General features: G+C 45.5%; 1 protein-coding gene across 3 annotated transcripts; it reads right to left on the minus strand.

The window, feature by feature from the left end:
* Positions 1-2,333: 2,333 nt before the first annotated feature.
* Positions 2,334-7,698, minus strand: LOC120806639 (mucin-5AC-like). Of its 3 annotated transcripts, none has more exons than XM_040157993.1 (9): positions 7,373-7,698; positions 6,401-6,514; positions 5,881-5,990; positions 4,556-4,837; positions 4,037-4,485; positions 3,098-3,188; positions 2,840-3,015; positions 2,540-2,602; positions 2,334-2,509 (listed from the first exon to the last, which is right to left on the minus strand). In XM_040157993.1, exons 1-9 carry the CDS (start codon positions 7,578-7,580, stop codon positions 2,425-2,427), a joined length of 1,578 nt encoding a protein of 525 aa, XP_040013927.1. In that variant the 5' UTR covers positions 7,581-7,698; the 3' UTR covers positions 2,334-2,424. The 3 variants fall into 3 exon arrangements, with proteins under 3 accessions (XP_040013927.1, XP_040013929.1, XP_040013928.1); XM_040157994.1 differs by having other exon boundaries at positions 2,410-2,439; positions 2,554-2,602; positions 7,373-7,696; XM_040157995.1 differs by lacking the exons at positions 2,540-2,602; positions 2,840-3,015 and having other exon boundaries at positions 2,334-2,496; positions 3,116-3,188; positions 7,373-7,694.
* Between the last annotated feature and the right edge of the window lie 4,448 nt (positions 7,699-12,146).

Here is a 12,146-nt window from a genome sequence, read left to right on the forward strand (position 1 = left end):
GTTTAACAAGAATATCACATCAACCGTTTAGGGATTAAAGCCATTTTTATACATAGTCCCTCATTTTCAGGGGCTCAAAAGTAATCGGACAAACCACCATAATCAGGAATATAAAGATTACTTTTAACACCTGGATGAAAATCCCTTGTCTGAGGTCCGAAACCCATGGACAGCCGCCTTCGGTTGCCGCTTGTCTGTGGGTCTGTCTGCCCTCAGTTTTGTCTTCAGGGAGTGAAAAGCATGTTCTGTTGACTTGAGGTCAGGTGACCGACGTGGCCATCGAAGGATATTCCATCTCTCTGCCCCGAGAAGCTGCCGGGTTGCTTCCGCAGCGTGTTTTGGGTCATTATCCATCTGTGCTGTGAAGCACCGTCCGGTCAGTTTTGCAGCGTTTGGCTGAATCTGAGCAGATGGTTTAGAACTGTACGGTTCAGAATTCATCCTGCTGCTTCCATCAGCAGCCACATCATCAATAAACACCAGGGACCCAGATCCATTGGCAGCCAGACATGCCCGGGCCATAACGCTGCCTCCACCATGTTTGACAGATGATGTGGTGGCTTTGGTTCAGGAGCCGTTCCTTTCCTTCTCCACTCTCTTCTCCTCCCATCATTCTGGTACAAGTTCATCTGGGTTTCATCTGTCCAGAGAATCTTGATCCAGAACTGGGCAGTGTGTTTTTAAGATGGTTTCTGGCGAAGTAATCTGGCTTCTCTGTTCTTGAGTGTTACCAGTGGTTTGGCACCTTGTGCTAAATGCTCTATCTAGATTCATGAAGGCGTCTGCTGGTTGTAGACTTTGACGATGATACGCCCGCCTCCTCCAGAGTGTTCTTGACCTGGCCGGATGTCCTGAAGAGGTTTTTCCTCACCAAGGAGAGAATTCTGTGATCATCCACTTCAGTTGTCTTCCGGGCCTTTTGTTGTTGCTGAGCTCACCAATTCATTCCTCCTTTTTACGAATGAACCGAATTGTTGGTTTGGTCACGCCCAGTTTTTTCTCTGTCTGATAGGCTGAAAAGAAACGACGGCCTCCTCCTTTTGCATCGACGCCCCTTTGAACTGCTTATTGAGAGTTCCCATGAACACACACCAAATGGAAATCTGTCAGATTACTTTTGAGCCCCTGAAAATGAGGGACTATGTATAAAAATGGCTTTAATCCCTAAACGGTTGATGTGATATTATTGTTAAACCCCTTGAATTAAAGCCGAGAGTCTGCACTTCAACCACATCTTGATTAGTTCGTTTCAAATCCACTGTGCTGGTGGACAGAGGCAGAATTATGAAAATTGTGTCACTGTCCAAATACTTCTGGACAGAACTGTAAATGAAGCAGCAGCAGTGTTATATATTCCATGTCTGAAAACAGCTCAACACGTAGATGATTTTTACCTCATAACAGGTATTGGCCAAAATCTGAAAAATACAAGTGTGACAAAGAAGCAGCCAAAGAAAAGTGATTCCACATTTTAGTCTCCGTTTCTGTGCAAAGATGTTTTAAAAGCTCCACACGAAACCCACTCATTTATAAATCGAATGAGAGCAGGCTTAAACACCCCGCTATATAACACACTTAGAATTAGGACAATCATAAAATGGCGGAAGGTAAATCTAGTCCACTATACTCGTAAGTGAATAAGTAGTGATGTCGGACACAGTCCTCGGGATGTGAGATCCTGTCTGCTAACGCCATAGTGAAAGGCTCCGTCGTAATGTGAAAATTACCGGCTCTGGAGTGATGAAACACTGACACGGTGAATGTCTGAAATCTGGATTTACTGAGTGTCCGTTACAGAGGGAGGAGTGAACGAGTGACTTCGGACACAGCCACGATATTCCAGCAGGATACAGATGTTGAGGAGTCTGACGTTGGCTCATACTCCAGTGATGAGCTAAATCACTGGTTTAAGTGTAGTTGCCAGAGGAACTCAGAATAATCATGTACATTAAAATACTGTGGATGTGAGTACTGTACTTTTAAAAAAGCATTCTGAAAATATCAGAACATTAAAAGCATACAGCTGTCGTGCTTTGGTTCATGTTGTCCACTTGTCTGAAGCGCAGGGAGGATGTACCCAGTGAAAAGTTAGCTTTCCTCTGTTAACGTCAGGTCCCTCACTCGACTCGTTCTGACCACAGCTACTGGTGACCAGGGAGGATCATGAAGCTGCGTCAGCGGGACCTGGAAGGAGGAGCTGCGCTAGCTTAACCCTTCCTGTTTCACTGCCCCCTACTGGTCATTCGGTTAATGAAGCTGTAACCTTAGGCTTTTGACCATTTCCTGTCAAACCAAACCCTTTACAAAATCATAGAAGAAAAAATAAATAAAAATTCACATGATACGAAGCTTTGGTTTATTTCAAAACGACACAGTGTGGGGGAGTTGCTGAGGGAACGGACTGGAGAGTTGGGGCACCACTCTCTAGGGGGTGGTGGCAGCGCTCGTGGTGGTAGTCGGGGCGGCGCTCGTGGTGGTAGCAGCGCTCGTGGTGGTAGTCGGGGCGGCGGTGGTAGCGGCGCTCGTGGTGGTGGTGGCGCTCGTGGTGGTAGTCGGGGCGGCGCTCGTTGTGGTGGTAGCAGCGCTCGTGGTGGTGGTGGCGGCCCTCGTGGTGGTAGTCGGGGCGGCGCTCGTTGTGGTAGCAGCGCTCGTGGTGGTGGTGGCGGCGCTCGTGGTGGTAGTCGGGGCGGCGCTCGTTGTGGTGCTCGTGGTGGTAGCAGCGCTCGTGGTGGTAGCAGCGCTCGTGGTGGTGGTCGGGGCGGCGCTCGTTGTGGTAGCAGCGCTCGTGGTGGTGGTGGCGGCACTCGTGGTGGTAGTCGGGCGGCGCTGGGTAGCAGCGCTCGTGGTGGTAGTCGGGGCGGCGCTCGTTGTGGTAGCAGCGCTCGTGGTGGTGGTGGCACTCGTGGTGGTAGTCGGGGCGGCGCTCGTTGTGGTAGCAGCGCTCGTGGTGGTGGTGGCGGCACTCGTGGTGGTAGTCGGGGCGGCGCTCGTTGTGGTAGCAGCGCTCGTGGTGGTGGTGGCGGCTTTTCGTGGTAGTAGTCGGCGGCGCTTCGTTGTAGCAGCGCTTCGTGGTGGTGGCGTGGTGGTGGTAGTCGGTAGCAGCGCTCGTGGTGGTGGTGGCACTCGTGGTGGTAGTCGGGGCGGTGCTCGTGGTGGTTGTAGCGCTCGTTGTGGTTGTCGGGGCGGCGCTGGTTGAGATACGGTAATTTATTTATTTAGCTCCCTTCAACAAGGCAAGTGAAAGTGTTTCACTTCAGACATGAAAGAATTGAAGACAAGTATATAAAAAGTATATAAAAAGAATAAAATGGATAAAAATAAGTTAAAATAGGACAAAACAGGAGAACACAAATGAGGGTGCAATGCAGAATATGAATGGTCCCAAAATTAAACCGCGTTTTAACTTCAACTTGGGACTAAGCAGCAAAAGTAGTCTTCAGCTCTGATTTAAAGAACTGAGTTGGAGCAGAGTTTTTTGGAGTTTTTTCTCAGATATGTGCAGCATAAAAACTGAATGCCACTTCTCCAGGTTTAGTTTGGACTCTGGGGCAGTAAGCAGACCTGTCCTAGACCTTCTGAGAGGTCTGGAAGGTTAAGAGCAGACCAGCAGATCAGAAATAAGCCAGTCAGTCTTTATAACCCAACGGTAATATTTTAAAGTCAATTCACTAACAGGAGGCCCGTGTAAAGATCTGAGATCTGCACTGATGTGATCCAATATCCTGGTCTCAGACCTGTAAAGACACCGTTACAGTAGTAAACCCTATTCAAGAGAAACCTAAAGACAAGTTTTTCCTAAATCCTGGGTCCTTTAATTCTTGATATTCCTAAAGGTGACAGTCAACTGATTTGGCCTTAATGTGGCTGTTAAAATTTAGGTCCAAGTCCAGGACTACACAAGAGATTGGACCTGGGTTGTCGTCTTTAATGTTAGCATCTGAAGCTGAGCTCCGACTTTTAATCTTTGGCTCCAAAAACATCCAATCACTGATCTGTCCAATGCACCAACTCGGTGCCCGGATGAAGCCATAGTCACCTGGTGGTGTCGCTGGTAGACGGGGCAGCACTCGCAGTGGTAGAAGAACTGGTTGTGGTCATCGTGCCAACGGTGGTCGTTGAGGCAGCAGCGGATGTTGAGGCGGTCGCTGTGGTGAGGGGAGCTGTTGTAGTTTCCTCGCCAGTATATGGCCCATCAGGAATTTCATCGAATCCCCACAACTCAAAGATTTCTGCGTCAGCATACGTCATCTGTGTCGGTACCGTAGTCGCGCCTCCATCGCACGGAGCCTCCGTCGTCTCTGTCGGTTCTGGACTGTACGGTTCAAGAGGAACCTCCTCAAAGTCCCAAAGCTCCCAAAGGTTGGGTTCTTCCAGAGCTCTTGGGTGACGATCCCGCCCGCTTGGGGTTAGTGGACGGAAACAAGCTGCCAGCATCGTGGACATTTCTCCAGCTGAGTCAAAATAAATCAGTTCGAAGACGGAATCCTGCAAAACACTCAGTTATTAGCTCGCTCCAAACTTTTACCAAACGGGATCATGTTTTGTTCCACCTTACCGCGTCCGCTGATGTTGGTATCTGCACAAACACTGCACCTGTGGTCGTTGTGGTGAGCGCCCTCTCAACTACGCCACCTTTCCCCAGAGCTTTTACCCTCTGCAGTCTTGTTCCTAGAGGCAGTTTCACGGCAACATCGGTAGTTCCGCAAGACACCAGTGGCGGCACCGGCTGCCGTGACGTTGCAGGATTCTCGCAGGCGACCACACTAGTCATGTTCGCCTGCAGCAGGTGGTCGAAGTAACACAGCTTCAACTGGCGAAACCACGTTCCATTTGAATACTGGAGAGAACAAAGCAAATCTGTCACCAGGCAACGTGACTTTTTAAAAACTAGTTATGTCTCCGTCACCCAGCTAAAACTGAATTTAGCTCGATAAATGGATCAATCAATTATCAGTAAAATGTCCAATTAATAGTGAATGTGTATCCAGAGTCCAAGGCGACTTGTTTTTTCTCCCGAAACAAACCTGAAGATATTTAGTTTAATATCATGAAAGAGGAAGAAAACCAGCCGATTTACAGACTGCAAACTGGAACCAGTAAATTGGCATCTGTCCTTTACATTCAGTTAATCCTTTTGTCTATAAAATTTCAGAAAATTGAACAAAATAGCAATTATAAATTTCCTAGAGACCAAGGTGATATCTTTAAATGTCTTGATTTTCCGACCAAAGTCCAAACCAAAGATTAAGTTTACTGTGAAGAGAGAAACCAAAACCTGCGTGATTTATGGTGCCAACTGCATGCCTATGGGAATGCTGGTTTTAATAAATGCCATTTTAAAATGTAGAAAAAAAAAAAGATTTAACTTGCAGGTCGTTTTAGTTTTACCACTTGTTTTAGGTCCTAAATGGGAATGCTCAAGTTTGTTCAATTCATATTTTCAAAATTGTTTTACGTTAAGTCTTAATCTGTACAGTCACAACAGCTAAGAGAAATGTAGTAAATGGTTTAATATTCCTCTTTAAGAAGTAGTATGAAGTTGAATTAAAAAAAAGTAAACAAACTGCTGCTGTTCTAAAGGAGGAAATGACAAACTGTTCCCAGACATTTTAAATCCTGCAGGAAGAGCTTGATACTATAGCGATGGGAATCACTTTTTACTTTGGTCAAAAGATCGAGAACATAAAAAAATTTGTTACTGTGCAAATGATAAATAGTTTGTGAGCTTCACGCTTTTCCTCCCCTCTCATCACTGTGCTGAAATGGACGCAGTGACTCCCTCAGATCGGTTTTGTTTTCTATCCCAAAAACCCTTATTATTTCAGAAATAATTCAATTCATCAGCAGGGTTTGTTTTGAGGGACAAAATGAACATTTTACCCATGATACCATATGGCAGCTGGTATAAGGGAGCTTCAGCAGCAGCCACGGCCCGAAGGTACGAACAGAACCATGACATCGGTCCGGCAGCGACGACAACCTCCTCCCATCTGTAAAGAGACGATTAAGACCAAACTGATTTGTGGTCGCCGCGGTTGTTTTAAAACAAAGCCAAGCTGGGGGCGCTGCGACACTTCTGTTATATCTGCACTTCCTGTGTGGCCTACGTGGTCCGAGAAAAATCGGAGCTGAGAACAATCGGTTTGGGTCAAAGGTAAATTTTCAGCTTTGACGAGTTTTTACAGTTTGAGTTCATCTGTAAACGGTAATTTCAGTTGAATAGTAAAGGTTGCTGCAAGTCTCACTGAAAACAACTCTCGCTTGAACAGTGATTTTTTACAGATTTCTCTGCTGTCAAGGTCAGAAGATCAAGAAGGGAATAAGAAAACTAATAGATCAGTTTGATCTCAGATATTAACTTTGTACAATTTTTATTACTGACAGAAACTGACAAAACTACCTTGCAGGCGTAGATCAGAGTGTCGGACGAGCGAGAAGCGAACAGACAACCATCTGTCGCTGCAGCGATACTGCGGCCGCCCGAACCCTGACCCCTCTCCACCGTCACCTCGCTCTGAAATACCAGAATCAGGATCAACGATTCAGTTCACACAGACCGGCGTGTTACTGTGGCTTTGCCTTAACGGTGAACCAGCGCCTCAGGGAGTTTTACTGCAACACTTCAAACACTAAAAAATAAAGCTGCACGAGGCACGTGGAGTTAAACGTTTTCACACGAACCTTAAAAAGCTTAATTTGAAGCCTTTTATATATTTTTTATTAATTTGAGAAGTTTTAAGATCTGTCATTAATCATTTCGGTTAATGAGTCATATGACTCAAACATTTCATTGCGGCAGTTTCATAAATCCTTCAATTTTTTTAATGTTACAACTCAGTATTTACAACTCAGTTTGATCAAATATAGTGTAAATACTAACACTTAACATGTTGGAAATCAATGTTCAAGAAATCCTAATCCACATGAATCCAGAATTTTTTTGAAAAGATGTTTCTAGAATCACTTCATGTCTTGATACTAGCCTCCTTCGACAGGATTCGTTTTCCCGAAGCATTTTCTGCTGGTTTAGTGTTAAATTCACCAAGTTTGAGCTGATTCCAGATTTTCTCCTTTTGTTTAATCAAAAGTTCTTTGCTTCAAAACTCAAAGTAGAAAAATGTGACAGAAAAAAAGAGGCAGGTCTTAAAATGCTGAGCCAATAAGAGAAAACGACTGGAGTCAGAACTGGCTGGTTCATAAAGGAGGCTTCAGGTCGGTTTTGAGTTGACGCCATGTTGAAGCCAGATGGCGCGAACTCAAAGAATTCCTGTCAATAGGGGAATTTAATTTAATTAAATCAAAATTAAATCAAATTTGAATAAATAAATAAAAGGTTATTTTCCTGTGTAACCCGAGCTCAGTGTATTCTTACCTTTCACAAACTTCCAGACCGGCACCGGGAAGAATCCTCCCCCGCCCCGGGTCTCTACTGGCGGCTCAGAATCCGAGAACAGCGGCTCCAGGCCGCCCAACCCTCCGTCCGCGTCCCGGTGCGGGTCCTGTGACGTGTTGAGCCGGGCTAGAGTCACCAAACCGACCCAAACCCAGGCCATCATCTTCCGTCCGGGAGCCGCCGACATGGTCCGGTCCGCTCCGCTTCGCTCTGCCCACCGGGAAGCTGCTGAAGGCTGCCGCCACACCTGAGGCTGAGAATGGCTCCGGGACACCTGGAGCCAGCTGCTAATTGAGTAATTAGGACCGGAAGTTGGGCCTGTGCTCTGCACGTGTGGGTTTAAGCTTTGGGCGGGAAGGGCTCTGAAGAAAAGAAGTGAAAATAAAACCTAAAAGAAGGGAAGTTGTTTTTAGTAATTTCAGAGTCTCCATGTTGTCTGTTCGCTTCGAAACGTCTCGTTTAATGAGTTTAGTTCATTAATCTGATCACGCGAATCCACGGCGGGATTTCTACCAAATGACTTCCGGGCCGCCAAGTTACAAAATAAGAGCTTTCTAGAGAAACGTCCGATCGCGGTGGTGGAAAGCTCGGTTTCCCGGACAAAGAGGTCAGGGCCTCTGCAACCTAAAATAAAAACCTTCACCTATATACAGTTCGTTCAATCCGGCTAATAAGAAACTATGATAAGATTGGTCTCTGTTTTCATTATAATGCAAGTCACAAAAATAAAACATTAAGATTTGAAATGCTGTATAAAATTTTATTCATACATTTAGTAAATACACATTACTATTATATAGAAACCTGATACTTTACAATTTAATAATGTTGCATAAAGATTGATGCACAATTCTAGCTTCTTTAAAGGGAATATTACCTATAAATATACGTAAATGAAATGGCGGTAGTTTTTTTCATCACAGCTGAGAGTCTTCCTCTCCTTCAAAATAAGCCTGTAACGCTCAGTGTCACGTTTATTAAGCTAACTTAGGCTAAATAACAGAAACAACCAGCTAACTGCTTATAAAATGGTTAAAACTTGTTCCAAACATTAAATCAAACCAGACAAACTCTTATTTTAATGAATTAATTGAAGCAGAAATCCCACAAAAACAACAGCTAAAATCAATGAAATCGAGTTCACACAAGACAACAAACGGAGCAGTTTGCTAACACATCGATTAGCATCAGCGCGTCACGCTGTCCTCCACGGTGGCGGGGTCCAGGTAGCCGTGCGTTCCTCGCTCCGACGTCACAGCGGAGACGTTTCGGGTTGCTACGGACACCAGCTGCCACGTGCAGGGGAACGGTCTCCAGGGGAACACTGCTCCGCCGAGAGGAACCTTAAAGAACAGTAACGACTGAATAAACCGACGCATATTTACATATCAAGCTCTGGGGAACAAAAGCATGACCATAATTTCACCGTAGAGGATGAGATAAGAAAATAGTAACGTGGGTTGTTCTGTTGTTGAGGCACAAGGACTTGAGACTAAATTGGTGACAGCGATTATCAAACAGCTGCTGACGACGGCACCCTGTCACAGGGACTCAGGACCCCGTAAAGGCAGAGATCCCAAATTTCATCCCAGTTCGCTGCCGATGTTTGAAACCGGATCTGGGATTCGGGCGCCCTGATGGATGAAATGTTTCAACCCAAACCCCAGAAAGTATGAAGATAAATGTAATGGAGTTGTTGCAGCAGCATTTTGAAGTATTGTTGCTTTTCTCAACACACGATGACGATACGCGTCTAAAGGGTGTGAGAGCGTTTTAATTATTCCAGTGATCTCCCACGTGGAATAAATAATGGCAGCGTGCACAGTCATGAAATCTTCCACATTACTCCTGTTAATGTGTACTAATGAGTGTTGTACGTTCCTCCACGACGGGACATGTTCGTGGTTTGTGTGTTCATACAAAGTCTGCAGGTTTCTTGCCGCGCAGCCAGACAGTGGCGAGGCTGTGCACGTTGGAGTTCACGTCGGCAAAACTGTCCAGCAGGCTGCGCCCACTGAAGCGCCCCCTGCAGGCCGGGGGAGGACGCTGCAGGTTGGTCCCCTCAAACTGGGGGTCAGAGCTCATAAATTTCCACTGCTACAAAGATGACACTCCGCTGTATTTATCTGTGAAGCCAGATGAAACTAATCAGGGAGTCAAACCTCAGACACATCTCAAAGACATAAAGGCCTGGATCACCTGTAATTTCTTACTTGTAAACTCAGACAAACTGAAGTTAATGTGCTTGGCCCCCAACACCTCAGAAACACCTTATCTGATGATAAAGTTACTCTGGATGGCTCTGCCCCGGCCTCCAGCACCACCGTCAGGACCCTTGTGGTTCTCTTTGATCAGGGTACGTCCTTTAACTCCCACAACTTCAAGCTCTGTCTTTTCTCACCAGTGTAACTTTGCAAAAATCAGCCACATCCTGTCTCAAAAAGATAAACTAGTCCATGCTTCTGTTACTTGTAGGCTGGAATATTTCAACTCCTTATTATCAGGCCGTCCCAACAAGTCTCTAAATTCTCTCCAGCTGATCCAGAACGCTGCAGCACCAGTACTGACAGGAACTAGGAGAAGAGACCACATCTCTCCCGTGTTAACTTCTCTGCATTGGCTCCCTGTAAAATCCAGAATAGAATTTAAAGTCCTCCTCCTCAACTACAAAGCCCTTAATGGTCAGACACCATCATATCTGAAAGAGCTCATGGTACCTATTACCCCACTTTAACACTGCTCCCAGAACGCAGGCTCGCTCGTGGTTCCTAGAGTCTCCAAGAGTAGACTGGTTGGCAGAGCCTTCAGTTATCAGGCTCCTCTACTGTGGAACCTTCTTCCAGTTTAGGTCTGGGAGGCAGACACCCTCTCCACGGTTAAGAGTCTTAAGGAGGTTTAAAACCTTCCTTTCTGGTGAAGCTAACAGTCAGGACTGGCTCAGGCTGGTCTTGAACCAACCCCTAGTTCTGCTGCCATAGGCCTAGACTGCCGGCAGACTTCCCATGATGCACCGAGCACTTCTCTCTCTCCATGCATTTATATCACGCTACTCTATGTCATTGACTTTGTGTCTTCTCTTTCTCTGTCCTCATTCTGCAGGTCTCACTTAGTCTGGAGCTGCGGGATTCGGATCTGCCACCACTCATTTTTATTATTAATGTCATAATTATCGTTATTATCACACCTCCTCTTACCTCTTGGGAGAACCTCCATCAGAGACCAACAGGACGAGCCAGAGCGTCGATCTCCAGAGTGAAGCGCAAATGAGGAACCAACTGCAACAACAGTTCACAAGAAGTACTGCAAAAAGTACCAGCACCACCACTAGTGTAATACCTGCGGTGTACAAAAATACTACAGTGAAAACCACGTGTGTTCAATAAGCCTTTTAAAGTCCTCAGGTTCATCTGACGAATCAGGAAGTCTGTCACGGACCAACAGACACAAAACGTCAAAATACTGAGAGCAATACTACAAATACCAAATACTAAAAATACTACTGCAGTGCACATGGAGGCTAAATACACAACAGCACCACAATAGTAGTAGAACAGAACTGTAAAAAATTCTGAAGCATACGCAACACTACTGTAGCCTGAACCGCAGTTACATACACTCAGACGACAACACTACGATTTCACGGGAAAACAATACTATAGAGGTACACGGATAAATACTCTCATAGTACTGCAGACCTTGGGAAAGGTACGCAACGTTGCCACGGCAAAGAGCTCTGACATCACGTGTGTGCACAGGAAGTGAGAACGCAGCTCGTGATAGGAGAAGTCCGCCGAGCACGCAGACGTTCCAGCCGCCAAGCCAATCAGCTTCCAGATTCTGAGGGACGAGGACCGGGATGATGGACTCACCTGGAGACAGCTTCAGCTAGAAGAGGAGGCGAGGAAGGGGAGGAGGTGAGGAAGGAGAGGAGGCAAGAGAGGAAGGACAGAGGAGGAAAAGTCTGAAATTAGGTTTTAGTATTTGTGTTATATATGTTTACAGTTCAGAGTCAGAAAGTTATTCTTTCTCTTTCCTATTATTTTCAAAACATAAACAACATAGCAACAGTCTGCCGGTAGTACGCTTGAAGATCTGGTATCGGTGATCAGACATCATCGTGTTGTATTTGCAGTCTGCCCAGTGTCAGTCGTTTTCAGCCCTCTATCTATTCTTCTCTCCTGCTCTCTGTGCTCACGTATACAGTCATTTAATGCAGCTGAATTCCCAATGAAGTTGCTCTCATCTACATGTTTGTCTGTTTCTGTTGTCAGACGACGGAACAGGTGTGAAACAGTGACTGAAACGTGTCCCATTGAGACGACGTGTTAACCAGCAGTCTCTTCCAGGCTGTTTCCAAGCTGCTGCTCTAAGCTGCTGAAATCCTGATTTTATAACCACGATGTTGTTTGACAGAATCACCAGACACATGAGTTAAAGACGACGGCTGTGCTGTGATTTCAGGTGCATCTACCTGTAAAATGATCAGTCAGAGAGAAAGCTCATTCCTGGGCTTACACAATGACACCGTATATCACCATGGCAACTTAACAAAAAAAAAGAGACACAAAATGCGGATGGAAAAAATACCAATGTCCAACCTGAGTTTGAATCATATGAAAAATATGAAAATATTAAAATGATTTAATACTTTTTATATATTGTGTAACCGTAAATTACCAACTTGTTAAAATACTGAAATGTACTGGGGACCATAAACAAGAGAGGACATTTTGTTTGTCCTGAAATACTGTGA

Source organism: Xiphias gladius, chromosome 20, assembly GCF_016859285.1.
Source record: "Xiphias gladius isolate SHS-SW01 ecotype Sanya breed wild chromosome 20, ASM1685928v1, whole genome shotgun sequence".
Lineage (NCBI taxonomy): Eukaryota > Metazoa > Chordata > Actinopteri > Istiophoriformes > Xiphiidae > Xiphias > Xiphias gladius.

Excerpts from the sequence above, each read along its gene's own strand:
- LOC120806639 (XM_040157993.1), bottom strand. The coding sequence starts at position 7,580 with ATGTCGGCGGCTCCCGGACGGAAGATGATGGCCTGGGTTTGGGTCGGT. Across the intron at positions 5,991-6,400 it reads CTCTGATCTACGCCTGCAAG|ATGGGAGGAGGTTGTCGTCG; the intron begins GTAGTTTTGTCA and ends GTCTCTTTACAG. Across the intron at positions 2,510-2,539 it reads GCCCCGACTACCACCACGAG|CGCCGCCCCGACTACCACCA; the intron begins CGCCACCACCAC and ends CGCCGCTACCAC.